This window comes from Zootermopsis nevadensis, unplaced genomic scaffold (assembly GCF_977971745.1).
Source record: "Zootermopsis nevadensis isolate Lab colony 2312 unplaced genomic scaffold, Znev_1.0 Znev_ptg000039l, whole genome shotgun sequence".
Classification (NCBI taxonomy): domain Eukaryota; kingdom Metazoa; phylum Arthropoda; class Insecta; order Blattodea; family Termopsidae; genus Zootermopsis; species Zootermopsis nevadensis.
The window spans coordinates 14,646-29,659 of record NW_028259171.1 but is presented as its reverse complement, the minus strand read 5'-3'; the positions used below and the strand labels follow the sequence as shown (position 1 = coordinate 29,659).

Sequence of the window (15,014 nt, the reverse complement as noted above, 5' to 3'; positions counted from 1 at the left end):
TGGCGAGTCTTTGGCAAAATTTGATGTACACTCTTTGTTCATGAAAATCCGCCATTCCGAAATCGCAGGAGGGTCGGTGTAATGCACTACCAAAACGCCCGTAACTAAGAAACAAATGCTAATTCGATGATGCCGGCTGGCACACTGATTCACTATGAATGTAGGCCGCACCCCCTAGCGGCAGAAGCTCGTACTACATCTGGTTCGCCCTCTATTGACACAGTCTTGAAACTTTCCGATCGCACCTCGTATATGTTTTAAAACTTCTATGTGGAACTCATACCAGAAATGGATATTGAAGCAAGCAGATCATCATATTTAAAACAAAACATCTAACTGTTGTTTCTCTGTAAATCTCATCAAGTCCAGTAACTTGTCGTTAACAAGCAATATGTAAATCTCAGTATTATCGTTCATATTATTACCATATTATGTCACATTAGTGAGGAGAGAACTGTGAGGGTGGCGGTTACTTACTCTATTTTTCCATTATTTGTTGTTTGCTGACATTCTAACTTTTGTGTTCAAATCTGACTGCAGACAAATAGTTTTATTTGTTAAACCTTAGAAGCATTTTTGTTTTTGTTAAACCTTAGAAGCATTTTTGTTTTTGTAAAATACTCAAATTACTTATACAAAATACGATTCAATATATTTGCCCTTAAAGTGACTCGTTTTAAGGCCTGACATCTGTAATTAGATATCCAGAATCTGTGAGCCTCAACCATGGATCTCATTTGTCGGCATGGACTCAATTATAAATCAAACATTACACTGAGATCAACCAACGTCACCGTTAACCAAATTTAATTAAATTCATCGTGGGTTACATTTGTGATTTCTGACTTGTTATTTGAATTGCACATCAGTAGACCTATGGTTGTTGATGTAAATGAGAAACACAAATGATTTTGTATAGCATACTTTGAGTCACCCAGTGTATTTTGTCCATTTATGTTCGCCAGTCAATCTTCTATAATATAGCTGACATATCAGGTTTGAACCATTACCAACAAAAATTCTGTCCATGAACAAGTCATCACTCTTGTTGAAGATGGCAGGCTAAGTGCTAGTGCTAGAGGTGGACAGTATAGTGGACCAGGGCGCACAGCAAGAGCATGAGTACAGAAATATCATGTAGATGGACAACTATAAAGATGTCGAGGAACCGGGTAATGGCGCATTCCAGCGTAGCTCAGGAAGCTGTGTTAGCAGCCGAAGCTCAAAGGAACCTTTTCGCCAGTGCAAGCACGTTTGAGGCTGCTACCGGCATTGCCGGAGAGAACGGCGTAGCTGGTTGCTTTGAGACTAAAATACACTGGTCAGTGAAGGCTGTAATTAGCGATGAACATAAACTAAACCGCCCAGCATTTGCCGAAGGCAGCGTGGATCACCAGTCGGATGTCATTTTCTCTGATAACTCTACATTCAGCTCTGCAAATGATGGGCCGGTTCTAGTTTACGGACCATGAAGGAAACCTGTCCTGACCTCCCTCTAAGAAAAAGAGATGATCTTTTGACCCTTGTCTTAGCAACTTCAGATGAAGTTGCTTCACCTCAGCATTATGTGCAATCTATAACTGAGTCCACGTGAAGATGAATGAGATCCATGGTTGGGGCTCAGAGATTCTGAACATCTTACTGAAAATGTCAGCTCTTAAAAGAATCCTGTACAAGGGCCAGAATATCAAAGTATATTTTGAGTCTGTAGCACGTAGATGAATAATATACAAGAGAAAAATTCCAACAATTATTTTTACAAATACAACACAATCATTAAAAGAAAAAATGCAGACATCAGGATCAAAATTCATACACGTAATCTCCATTCCAACAATAACTCTCTTCCCTAGAGAACTGACTATGACGGACCATGGACGACTGAGCAGAGACAGACAGAAACATAAATTCTCATTTTTCCTAAAATAAGCAGACATATTGGTGTCTTTGTTTAAAGGCCATCAGGAATAAGTCATCGTAGTTAATGGAAGATACAAAAAAAAGTCACATACAAACAAATACAAAAAGATTACGAATGATCGGAGTTATGATGTCAGCTGTACATTTACGTTACTTCTGGTTTGGCACTTAAAAAAATTCATGCGCCTGGTTTCTATTGTACAGAGTATACGAGTATAATCAACAGTGTACAACGCAAAAGGCACCTTGCTGAACCAAGAGACAGACCACATAATTGTGATATTCCTAGACACTTTTCAGGAACTTGACTGTTCTACTACTACTACTACATACTAAGCATTACATTCTTCTGGTATGGCAACTCTGCACCTATTGTCTACTCTTCTTTGAAAAACTGAACACCTTAAAAAGTAAGTTTACAACTTTTTTTCAGAATCAGACTCCAATTTTAGAAATACAATGTTATTAGTGTTACTAAAATATCAACCTGAATCACTTCATGTAAACAGACATAATAAATGTTTGTGAAATAAGATGTGAACGCCATGAGAGATAGTGGACGAATATGATCAGTAAATCTGACTGAATTGATTCACACCACACGGAGTCCTTGCTACACCGCACCTTGTTTAAATCTTCAACAGACCTTTTTTATATTCACCCTTACCGCATATTGTCCCCTTGAATGATCAAATAAATCAATAATATCTTCATTGTACAGTTCCATAAACTGTGCTACTATTTTGAATTCTGGCGCTGGCTGACCAGCTTCCTGAGCCTGGTTTGCGCGGTTCTGAATTCCATGGAAGAGGTGACGTATTGCCCGTGGGACGATTCCAATCTGCTCCGACTCGACTTCCACATCAAATCCGGTGCCCATAGTATATGTTTTTCCAGATCCTGTCTGCAAAACAAATATAAAACAAACATATGAGATCTGAGGTTTTCGTGGTAGTGAGGATGATAACGTTCTTCTGAATTTTGGCACAATGTAGGCTCGGTGCCAAAACAAAGAAAAACAACGTAATAAAACAAACATATCACAACATGATGATGACATTCTTCTGGGTTGTTGTGCTGTGAATTCTGGTAGACATCTATGCTACCTCCACTATCATCGCCCTGATGATGAAGGCAGAAAGGACCTCTGAAATGTTAGTAAACTACCAAATTACACGGCGCAACAACCCAGAAGGCAGCCGTCTTCAGACTCCCCGCAGCAGAAACCTCAAATCCTACATATCATAACATACTAATGACAAAACATGTTTTTCACAGAAGATACTGTTCAAAACCAAGAATTCAACCAGAATAATATTTTGATTGTGTCCTTGGACGCAACACCATGTAGTCTTTGAGGTGCTTCCCAGCGTTTAGAAGGAATCTACTGCCTACTTTCAATCTGATGTGGAAATGGGGTTGCTATTTGGACATAACCCTGATAAGGTAGGCATCACTCAGAAAAACAAGAATGCGTGAACTGCAGCAGAAGACACGTAGCTATTACTAACAAGATGCAGACACAACAAACAAGGCTCTGACACACACACAGGAGGCCCATGAGTTACAAATGCAGAATGTGTGGTGTAGCCAGATTTATGTATGACGCAGAGTCCATGAGGATAAAGAAAACGAATTCTGAAATGTAGGTTACTTTAATCTAAAGTGATAAACACAGTCTGTGAAGAATTTCCCAAAAAATGCTTTCATAATAACAAATTCTCACCTGTCCATATGCCAAAACAGTTGCATTGTAACCTTCGAGAGATCCGTTCACAAGAGCTTCTACACAGGTTGTGTACACATCCTCTTGCTGGACATTCGTGTCAAAGACATAATCATATGTGAAGGCCTTGTCTGAGCCCAGCGTCACCTGGGGTTTGCCTGGCGTAACACTGGTACAAATCCGACACATGTCGATGAGTTCCCGTGCTATCTGCGGTCTGATCCTGTAACAATGAACAGATGAATTTCGTTTCAACTACTGAAGTTCTGAAATTTAAAATAATGACGATGTGACACATAATATTATTTCTGGTACTTGTGGGTTATTGGGACACATCGCTTTAAAAATAGGTTAGGTTAGTTGTAATTTATTTAAATAAAATATAATAACTTTCAAGTATGTGTCATTTATCCACACACATTAACCTAACCTAACCTAACCTACTTTTAAAGTGATGTGTGCTGATAACTCACAAGTACCTTATTTTTGAACACAGTTGCTTAAAGGAGTAGAAAAGAAAATTATGGAGGAGCTAAGATTTAAAGTCTGAAAAAAAACTTTGTTGTTCTCCAATCGGTTTAGAAAAATGAATAACATACATTCACCATTTCAATTTATAGGCTGTATAAAATCAGAGAGGTTGTGTAAGTTGTGTATGTAATTCTGAGAAACATTCTGGTTTCAAAACCAGGAAAGCACCCTGATGAAGGATTTATCAGACTTCTAATTGTTTTATCCAAAACTATTACTGCACACAACTAAATGTGGGAAAATCCGACAAATACTTCCATTTCTTATCAGTCCATTGCCCCAAGGCTTATCATATGCCTGATCATGCATTACACATTACTCATTACCACACGAAAGCTTTATTCCCTGGAATTGTAGTAGGAATAGTTCCTTCTGCTGTGGAGGGGCAGATAGAGAAAACGTATTATGGCCGTGTTTAAGGTCAATAATCATGAATGAAACGCATTTCGGATACACCCACAATTTCTGGCTTTCGCAGCCGTTCATTTCCAACACTGATCCTGTTTTTGTGATGGCACAGTATAGAACTGGGTTGTATCGCCGACGTTTCGGATATCTGTAATCCTTCCATACGCAAACCCAAACATGTACTTCGCCTATAAGATTGAGATGTCCGAAGCCTCGGCGATACTCAGCCCGTCATCGCACCGTGTCGACACGTGATAAAAACTGGATCGACTTTATTTTTCTGTTACAATACAACTTATATATTTTCGTGGAATATCGAACGATTGTTTGTTTGGTTTGGGGTGGCAGACGCTGCGGGGTGAGTGAGGTTATCCCAAAATCGCCAGCGTGCACCCCGTGTCAGCCTCCCTGCCTGGCCGGTTGATTCCGGAGCTTCCGCCCTCCCACGCAAACAAAGGGCTCTTTCTGGAGCCAGTCATCTGGACGGCAAAAACGTTAGCACACTTATGAGGCAGGAAGTGCCGACTAACTGGCAATGGGAAATGTTAGTTAGTTGCTGGCCCCACGCGCAAGTGGGCTGCGTCGCCGGCGTTTCAAAAAATAACATGCGAAGTGCGGGATCACTGCCCTTCACACTTCCCCCTGAAGATCGGGTAAGCAGGTTCCTTCGAAATATCGGCAACAAAGACCAATTCTGCACTGTGCCAGCATCCCAAAACATGTATACACATTACAATACGGAATATTAGCCTTGTCAGTCAGCTGCTCTCTGCTGTGGACTGTACCGGGAAGGTGCCTTACACGACTAGATTCGCCAAGTGCCAATGCCGACGTATGCAATGGTTTAGTTTCTTAAAATATCTCAATTTCATTCACTGAATGCGTGCGAACAACTTTTTAGGACTCCCTGTATATGAAAATGTTTTCTTTTAGCTTCCGTTGTCTGATTGCGGGGACTCGCACGAAGCACGCGGAAATCAGCTGATCGCACGGCGAGGTAACGTTTCAGCACATTCTGTGTACATTGTCGAAGCATTTCACGATGACTTTTCAAAAGACGTTTATTACAAGAGATCCTGACAGAATCACGATGTGAACAATTCTCAGGGCTGGTGTTAGAAATGCCCACAGTTCGTGGTTGAAGCAACGAAACCAGAGAACATAATCAATCCATCGGCAAATTCGACGAAACTAAACAGAAGTTATTATCTATGTATCTTAAAGAACTAAGCAGTTCACGCTCGCCTACGAATATTCTTTTTGACGATGGCTTCGATGTATCACGCGGCCATTTCACTTAGCGAAATCCACGTAAGCTAACAGAAACATCAGTTCCGTGTTTTATTTCCCGAGTGGCCTTGGCCGACAACTGAACAGCCAAGGATGTACAACTTATTTGATGATGTAATTATGAAAGTTACGTCGTAACAGAAGAGATTATGTACGATCTACGTCACCTTTCGAGCCTTAGTCCAGACGCGTGAACGGAGTCACGTTTGAAATGCATCCGTGGACAAGGCGGCTATCGCGTTCTGACCACCTTCTGGCGACATCGGAGCAGCCCCCTTACCTGCTGTACGCCAAACTGCTCCAAAACGGAGCGTCCAGCGCATCGGAATGAACGCAATCCTTACCTACATTTTGTAATCATTCGGATGTATCTCAATTAACGGTGCAGAAACAGCCTTTACGGCAGTAACTTAAAGAACTAGTGGCTCACTTAGTTTGTAACTGACGGCGTGGGTTTAATTTTGAGATTGTAATTACACATACATTATGAAATCATCATATCGAATTTATAACTTGTGTTGGGCAAGGCCGTGGTCTAGGCAACACGGAGTTTTCCTCCGGGGGCTTCCCCGGTTTCTCCGTGGCACCCCAACAATTACTCCATTCACACACAGAAGAAGGCAATGGCAAACCACTTCTGGATCATCTGCCAAGAACGTATATGAACAGGTCCCAGTCCGAGAAGAGAAAAGGATGGAAGGATCCTGTATATATGGACCTGTCCTCAGACAGAACACTAAATAAATAAATAATAAGATATTAGCAGTGTCGTCTGGCATGTGCTATGGTTTGTCGTCGGTTCCAGATCATTCACATTTGTGATATAAAAGTTATCAGAAATTTCTACACACTGTTCTGTGGACAATGGAGGTGATCAAGGTACAAAGAACACAAGATAATAACAGAAAGAAAAAATAAAAGAGGTGGGGGGGGGAGAAAAGGTGAGCAGAGAGATTGGATTATGAGACGAAGCGACAATTAATTCCACACAGCACATCCCTGCAGCCTCTGCTTGGGCTGGTGACGTTTTAGAAACAGCTTCGCATAGAACTCGGTGTTGAGACAATCATCTGTGAAGGTTTGACGTAGTTAGCATCTCGAAACTCGCGTGTGACCTCATAAGGTAACATCGTGTAGGCGAGGTACGCGTTTCCTTCGACAGCGTCAACAAATGAGAATACAAAAACGCGGCCAAAGAGCGTAGGTTGCAGAAAGAAAAACACTGTCCCGCTAGCAAATAGTCCGCTGTTGTGCAGGCACGAATTGCCAACTCCTCTTGTCACTTCCGCCCGACTAACTTCTGACGGAAACTGCGTGCAGAAATTTGTTTCCCTCTTTAATTTCTGGGTCGACGTGAAGCTCCAGTATTTCATGGAAGTGAAATAGCGAAAAAGGAAATTGGTTAAGAATCAACTGGAGTCAATATTCGGCCACTGAAATATCACTTTTTATTCTTAACGGTGAACCTCTCTGTTTAACGACGCTGTTTCACTGCATGGGTCGACTGGAATGAGACGATCATGAATGGTACGCCCTATTTGAAAGTATAATAACGACACCCCCCCCGAAGAGACACCTCGGCACTCTCAGAATAGCCAACACCTCGGCCGGGATTCGAAACGGGTGCCTTCGACCTTCTACTGCGGAGTATTCGCCTTCGCAAAACAATCCTTCCGCGTTCTTATAAAACTGAGGAGGACGACAGATGCGTCAAAGATTTAATTCAGTTTTCTCCTTGCAGCGTATTGGCCTATTAAATATCTTTAAAAACTTTACACGCAATAGATTTTACCTTTCTTTATTAAAAGTGGTACTGGTAACGGGTTCGCTCGTGGCTCTGAGTGGCGGCGAATTTAAGAAACATTAAATCAGAATCGGGTCCACCCCCTCGCAAACGACTCACGTGACTCTCCGCTCACGACAACCGATGTTGGTAAGCCGCTGGAAAAGCTCAGTGGGTACAAACATGACGTGTTCACTCTGGAACACTAATTCGCATCTAAATCGTCTGCTCCTGTTCGCGAAACGTTTGGCAACGCGTGACCTGACGAGGAAGCAACGAACAAGACATTGATACTTCAGGTAACAGGGAAGGTCTGTGCGTCTTCTATGAGACGCTGCTCTGCAAGTCGCTATAAGAAATTAAAACTGCTTATCAACTGATTCCCTCGCCGATTTTCAACCATCACGGTCGCGGAGAAGGCACGACAGCCGTTCTTAAGCCCGGCCCACATTTCTACATCTTGCCTTAACGCAACGAACGTGTCGTAACAGCGAATGCGCGTATGTGGGCGATGTTGCTGTCGACATTAGCTGATGTTCGGTTTTTAAGCGAACGGCGAAGGACGTTGTAGGCGTTCGCCAAAATTGCGCGCCGCCTCGCCCACACACGATTCTCAGCGCTGAGTTGTTTCGTTACGGCAGAACGCGGAGTGTGGACGGGGCGCATCAGCTGCCTGGGCGGCATGGTCGGTATTCCGGCTACGACTTGCTTGTTTTAGCGACTGGCTTTCTGCGTGGTTTTTCCACAACACCCGAAAAAATGATGCCTGGATTTTACCTCCGGACAGGCCTCGACTATTCCAAGCACCACGAGTTAAATAAATACTGTTCAAATACTGAGAGACGGGAAGACAGTTTCACTTAACCTCCCGCCAATACTACGTATGCCGAAACAACGATGCCGACCTTCACACAGAAGCGACGACCTTCACGGTTGCTGGTAAACGAAATATTTGGTCTAGCGGAGTGGCCGCGGCATCGCAGATCTTCTGTTTTACCCGAGGCTTCGATTTGCCTACGTCTTATTGCTTCTAAGCAAACTCTAAAGTACACAAGCTGAGTGCAATTACGTGAAGGTCGAAAGAGAAAAAAACACTTTTCTTTAACAGATGGAACAAACGCAAACTCCCACAAGAATTCCAAGGGACAGACAACGTGAATACTTCGTTGTACGCGGTGGTTATGGTTCCTCTTACAAAATTACTCGGCTGAATAACATCTTTAAAGTTACGGGTGGAATTTCGAAAACATTTTATTGCAATGAAGATTTCTGTCTTCTGGGTTATTGCGCAATAACCCAGAAGACAGAAATCTTCATACTCACCGCTGTGAGAACCTCAAGTCTTACATTTTATTGCAATGTTCGTAGCACCAGATAAGAGCAGGATCCATCTGCAAGACAGCAGCAGAATTCCGACGTGCCGTGTCGCAATGCTCCATTTTACTCAAAACACAGCGGGATGAATCGCTCTCCCCACATCACGCACCTTCTACATTTCGTGCAATCAACGGCTGCAGGCGCAGGCATGACCTTGCCGCAAACGAAAAGGAAGGAGGCTCAGTAGCAAATACCAGTTTCTTTTCTTAAAAAAAAATTACCTTCTTCATTCGTAAGTTTATTTTCCCATTAAATACTCTTTTCGTTTGTGAGCACTGCCCCCACTCCCACTCGCAACCTTTTACCCTCCGCGTTCTCACGTGACGATCTGCACAAGAAGGCTTCAGGGCCTGTAACAATGCAACATCGTATTTCTGACAAAAGAGAAACTGCAGCCGGTAGAAATTCTCCGCAGGTCGAGCGCTTAAAATGGCGAAGATCCGTCCGTGAACACGTGCAAGTCCGTATGATTGGTGCAATATTACCGAAGGCCGAGAGAAAGCCGCTGACCGACCATTTGCTCACGTGCATCTGACAGCTGTCGAGTTGCGTGTCGATGAGGCTATTGGGAAACCGCGATATTTCAGACTGATACTGCATCCAAGGCGTGCACAAGCACTGGAACTGCAGACAATTGTCCATAAACACTAACTGTTCAGGAAAGTGTGCGCACGGTGTTTCCATTACGTGGCAAAAAGTGTTTCTGTGTATGCCAAACATGTGAACCGGTTTGACCTGGTGGAAAATTAATTTCTGTACCGAATAATGACTTGTACTACTGTTCTGGACGACCCACGATCGCTTGCTTATGTCACCCGATTATTCTGCCTAATCCCTCCACACGTCACGGCAGGGAAAACCCTGGTGTTTACAACCTTGCGGAGAAAAATGGCTCGTGCTGCTGTACGTGCCAGTAACATACGTCCGCCGCGTTTTTGAACGATTTCGTCGTCAGACAGATCAACTGTAGTGCAAGCAAGGCGTGGCTGACATTTCAAGAGGCGTAATAAGCCGCCTTGACACACAGAACGGCATTCTGTTTCACCGCGAAGCGGCGGGCCGGGCTCAGCCCTCCCGCTTCTCTGCAGAGTCAGCTTTCGGCCAAAGTGCCGCCATCTTGACCGTAAACTATCACGGTGAGAATGAAGTTGGTACAGACTCTTTTTCCCCCCTTCTGTAACTGCTGGAGACTGTGGTGACAAGAGGCAGGTGGCCCACTTGAAATCAATGGGACGGCACATCACGACTGCTGTCAAAGAACAGGGCGTGCTGACTTTAACCGCATTGGGTCTACAAGTTGTTCATTTCGCTACAAACGATTAATGGGACATCACTAGAAATAAAAGATTGAGTGAAGCAACCATGAAGAAGAGAGCACGAGAGCAACAAAGATTCTGGCACATCAGATGGAAATTCTTGCCTCGGAACTTCCTGTCCACCGGACAACGCGCCAATTAACCAAGAGGTGGAACTATGAGGGCGAGAGTGAGAGAGAATGGCTGGGCGTGACGGAGGGGCATTGCAACTTCCGCTCCGAAGACGTGCGGGTCGTCGAGCTGTGCGTGGAAAATACGATCTTTTCCTTCAATTTTGGACAGCTATGAAACTGAAAGCTGGGTTCTAAAATCCAAGAAGGTGTTTAAAAATTATACGCTTATGCACCCAAAATGCTAATGTAACGTTATATTTTGGATAGATTTATTTAGGTATAGTCCTACTAATGTGGTAGCGTGGCTTGGAATGGAGCAAGGCAAGTTCACAAGGATGCTGTCGTCAGCTTAAACATACTCAGCTGATATGATATTTCGTCTATGAGGCTACAGCTTGCTCCCTAAGACTATAGACATTTATTTCCAACACTAAGTACTACATAAATTTCACATTAGTATTAAAACATTACCATCCTAATTCAGGCTAACATTAATTGTTTTTACCTTAAACCACAAAAGATGTTCAAAGTGACTTCCTTGTGCTTGCAGGCAACTTCACATCTCGTTAACATGTTTCGAAATACTCGACGAAGCTCTTCTTGGGAAATTGTCGAATATTTTCTTTAAGTGTTTCTGCAGTGTGCGGATAAATTGTGAACGTTATGTAAATTTAATAGTTAGACCCTTTTTCCGAGAAAATACCGATGAAGAAATTACTTGCGGTTTCTTCATGCAAGACAATGCTACAGCTCACACAGCTGATCGGTCGATGTCAGCATTAAGAGAAGTGCTTGGTGAACAAGTTATCGATCTGTGGCCTCCGCGTTCCCCAGACTTAAAAACTCGTGATTTTTACCTGTGGGGCATGCTGAAGAACAAAGTTTATGTAAACAATTCGCACACTGCAGAAGCACTTAAAGGAAATATTAGGCAATTTCCCAAGAAGAGCTTCGTCGAGTATTTCGAAACATGTTAACGAGATGTGAAGCTTGCCTGCAAGCACAAGTAAGTCACTTTGAACCTTTTGTGATTTAAAGTAAGAATAATTAATGTAATAGCATGTATTAGTGACGAGAAATATTCGTAGTTCGCTGTTACTAGCGGCACTGAAACTGATTCGCCGGTCACCCACCGGAAGAACGGGCACAACACCCGCCCACCCATATCAACGGAGCACCAGCCGACCACGCAATGCAAGCACGACCGCAGCCACATAAAATGTAGACCAGGTAGTAGGTGTTTTTTGCTTTGAGGAAGTAATATTCTCTGATTTACTGACATTTTCTCTTGTTCAAAACTGGCAAACGTGTGAAATTACATCTGCGAACTTTTGTTTTACTGCTTGTTACATATAATTTATTTTTAATTACAGTACCTGAAAAACAGTGTTTTGTGTGAACTAAGTTCTGAGGTTGAACACAGACATTGATTATCTTACTGAAAAGTTGCCACAGATTTGTCTGAACTCCCTACTAACATCACTTAATAATGATAATGTTTTATAAACAGTTTCAGGAAAAATCATATTTCTGTTGGATGAGTGGTAAATGGGCTACATGATCACGATGTTCATCTTCTGGTCATGAAAAACATAAAAATCAATTTCCAACGGTCACAATTATTGGATACAAAATAAGACTTATAAATAATAACACTATTAAAGAATTTACAACAGTCTAAGTAATGAAAATTGGGAATCAGTATCAAGCAAACATGATGCAGATTGAAATATAACACATTCCTGAACATCTTAAGAACTTATGAAACAAGTTTTCCCACCAAAACAGAACAAAGGGTGTTTGATAATAATGAATGAATAACAAAACGCAGCAGAACATCTTGTAAACATAAACAAAGTCTAAATCTAGCAGCAACATAACAAGGAAAATTCACTTCAGGAAATATTTCAAAATTTTAACTGGCGTCATTAAAGACGCCAAATGTATGCATTACAACAGACAGGCACCGGAGTCTGATGATCAAGTAAAATCGGTCTGGAAAATTGTTAAAAGGGAACAAAGTAAATATTCAACAGAACACCCCATCAATAAATAAAAATGACAATGTAATAAAGAGTCATAAACTCATAGCAAACTCTTCTTAACAATCATAGAAAAAATAAACTTTAAAATTAATCTAATTTGCTTCCATTCCATTGTGTCATATGGATTAATATTCTGGGAAAATTCACCAGACAGAAAAAAGTATTTCATGTCCAAAAGAAAGTCATTACAATAATGACAGATGTTAAAAGGAGAGTCTCTTGTAGAGAATTATTTAAGAAGTTTAATATTCTCCCACTTGCCAGAAAATTCTTATTTTCATTATCATTTGTTGTGGACAACACGGAAATTTTTCAAACGAACTCAGATGTGCATAATGAAAATACAAGACATAACCTTCATGTGCCAAAAACTAACCTCAGCAAATATGAAAAAGGAGTTTACTACACTGGAATTAAATTATTCAATAATCTTCCTCCTAGCATAAAAAGTTTACATTGTGACATAAAAGTATTTAGGCTAAGTATCACTTACAGTATCTACACAGTAGAATAATTTACTTTAAACAACAATTGTCAGCTATTACATACATACATGATGATTTATTGATACAATTATTTTATAGTATAATACTGTATTATATCAGACATGTTTGTAAACAGCTGTTAAAAATTTGTATTTAATCTGCTGTATTGTATTTGTATTATGACATATTCTACATCCTTGGCTTAGGCCTATGAAGAATAAATGGAATGTAAATAAATACTATTCTATTCTAATACTCTGGGTGTCCTACAACTTTATGCTGGCAAATGGAGTTCTCTGAACAGGTAATCTTCATGATGTACTTAAATTTTGCAGAACCAATCTCCTAGAGATGGATCAGAATTCATTGATTATTTGCAACAGTACCTGGACCACAACACCCAATATCCATCATCCATGTAATCCAGATTAAAATTAACAAAAAGCTGATGAACCAACCTGACAGCCACTCGAACACTTGAGTCTTCATCTCCTGCTGTTGTAGACATGGTATTCCTTGTTGATGCAGCAGAAAATTCACTAGTTCAAATTGAGCCCTGCATAAAGTTTAAACATTTGTAACAACCTATCACACTCACTTAATAAAGCAGATTACACAATCACTGAAACACGAACTTGTCGTACAACCATCACAGCCACTGAAAATCTGCAGAGTTCACACAATTTAACTTTTATTGCAATCTGTAATTCTTAAAATGTAGTATGGTTTACACATAAAAAGTAATTTAACTAATCACAACCAGCAGAGCTCTTCTCATGAACCTAAAAGATGCTTAGTTACTGGAGAAATTCTACTTTCTGTAATGTGAAAAGTTCATTAGTTTTCATAAAAGCCCACAAATGCACCCTATCCTGAGTCACAGGAATTCAATTAATACCCTGCATCCTATTTCTTTAATTTCCATTTTAATACTCTCCCATCTATGCCTAGGACTTCCAAGTCATCCCTTCAGATTTAGCAAAACCCTGTTATGTATTATACATACCTCAACTACCTCCTCCTCCTCCAACAATTTCTTTTCACTTAGCTCCAAACATTCTCATCAGTATCCCATTCTCACTCATAATCCATGTTTTAACCTAAGTGACAGACAAAGTTAAAAACTGTCGTAAAAAACGCCTAAAATAAATGTCCATAAAATGTTCAAGTTTTCTAGCAGTAGGAATGCAAAAGAATCTGAACCGAATGGTGGAAAGTCTTACCGAAATTTATTCTGCTCTTAATTTCTTCATGAATTAAATTCTGATTTGTTACTGTCGCTCCATTTCTTCGCGAAGTATTGATTTATTACTGAACTTGGCCACGTTTTCTAAGGACTTGTATTTTCTTTTGCTATTTATTCTGATGACGAAACATAATCGCTATCTTTGCGTTTATATCAAGAACAGTATCCTCAGCGCAAACTGTCCATTTAAATTACAACCCCTTCTTGCCTTGGGCCTACTTAATGGCGTATACAAAGGCAAGAAAATAGCTACTCGGAATAAGAAAATATGAAGATTTATATAACCAACTGCTTTTTCGACTATTCCAATCTACAAAATACGATCCGAAATTCACAAATACCCAATCCCTAAATTCTACAGGCACAAGCACAACTAAACACACTGAGCTGACATTAAAGACTGTTAGTCTCTAAAACCACACAACCGTCACTGGTGGACTACGAATAATCGCACAGAATAATCCCCACAGCCATACTAACTCCATCTGTGAACCTGTTCAAAGTGCACCCGGGTTTTGCCTAAATTTACAAACCTCACAGCAATGTTCTGCATTGACCAATATGCAAGCAGTTAATAGAATCATCATAAAATGAAATGCAAACACACTTAACATATTTCGCACAGACTGCCCAACATACAAAACGATAACACAACCTCAAATCCTACTACCTAAAAAGTTGCCAACGAATGTAGCTACGATATAATGTAATTCTGCTGCCATCTATCCACATTCATTGTAAAACTACTGTCTGTAACAACATTCTGACGGTCAG

The 15,014-nt window shown here is 41.0% G+C and overlaps 1 protein-coding gene across 4 annotated transcripts in view; it reads right to left on the bottom strand.

Moving 5' to 3' along the window:
• The window catches only part of LOC110839564 (kinesin-like protein KIF21A), a 52,606-nt gene extending 37,682 nt beyond the window's left edge, over nucleotides 1-14,924 (bottom strand). For 3 of the 4 annotated variants that reach the window (XR_015538309.1, XR_015538310.1, XM_087360150.1), the window contains exons 1-5: nucleotides 14,218-14,923; nucleotides 14,001-14,094; nucleotides 13,453-13,550; nucleotides 3,647-3,869; nucleotides 2,588-2,824 (exon numbers count right to left, since the gene is read on the bottom strand). Coding sequence is in view for 2 of the 4 variants with exons in the window: in XM_087360150.1 (XP_087216276.1) it covers nucleotides 2,588-2,824; nucleotides 3,647-3,869; nucleotides 13,453-13,502 (510 nt within the window). In the remaining 2 variants the exon portion in view is untranslated. Of the gene's footprint in view, nucleotides 1-2,587; nucleotides 2,825-3,646; nucleotides 3,870-13,452; nucleotides 13,551-14,000; nucleotides 14,095-14,217 lie in introns of all 4 variants that reach the window. The other variant, XM_087360151.1, reaches the window with a different exon arrangement.
• Nucleotides 14,925-15,014: the final 90 nt, after the last annotated feature.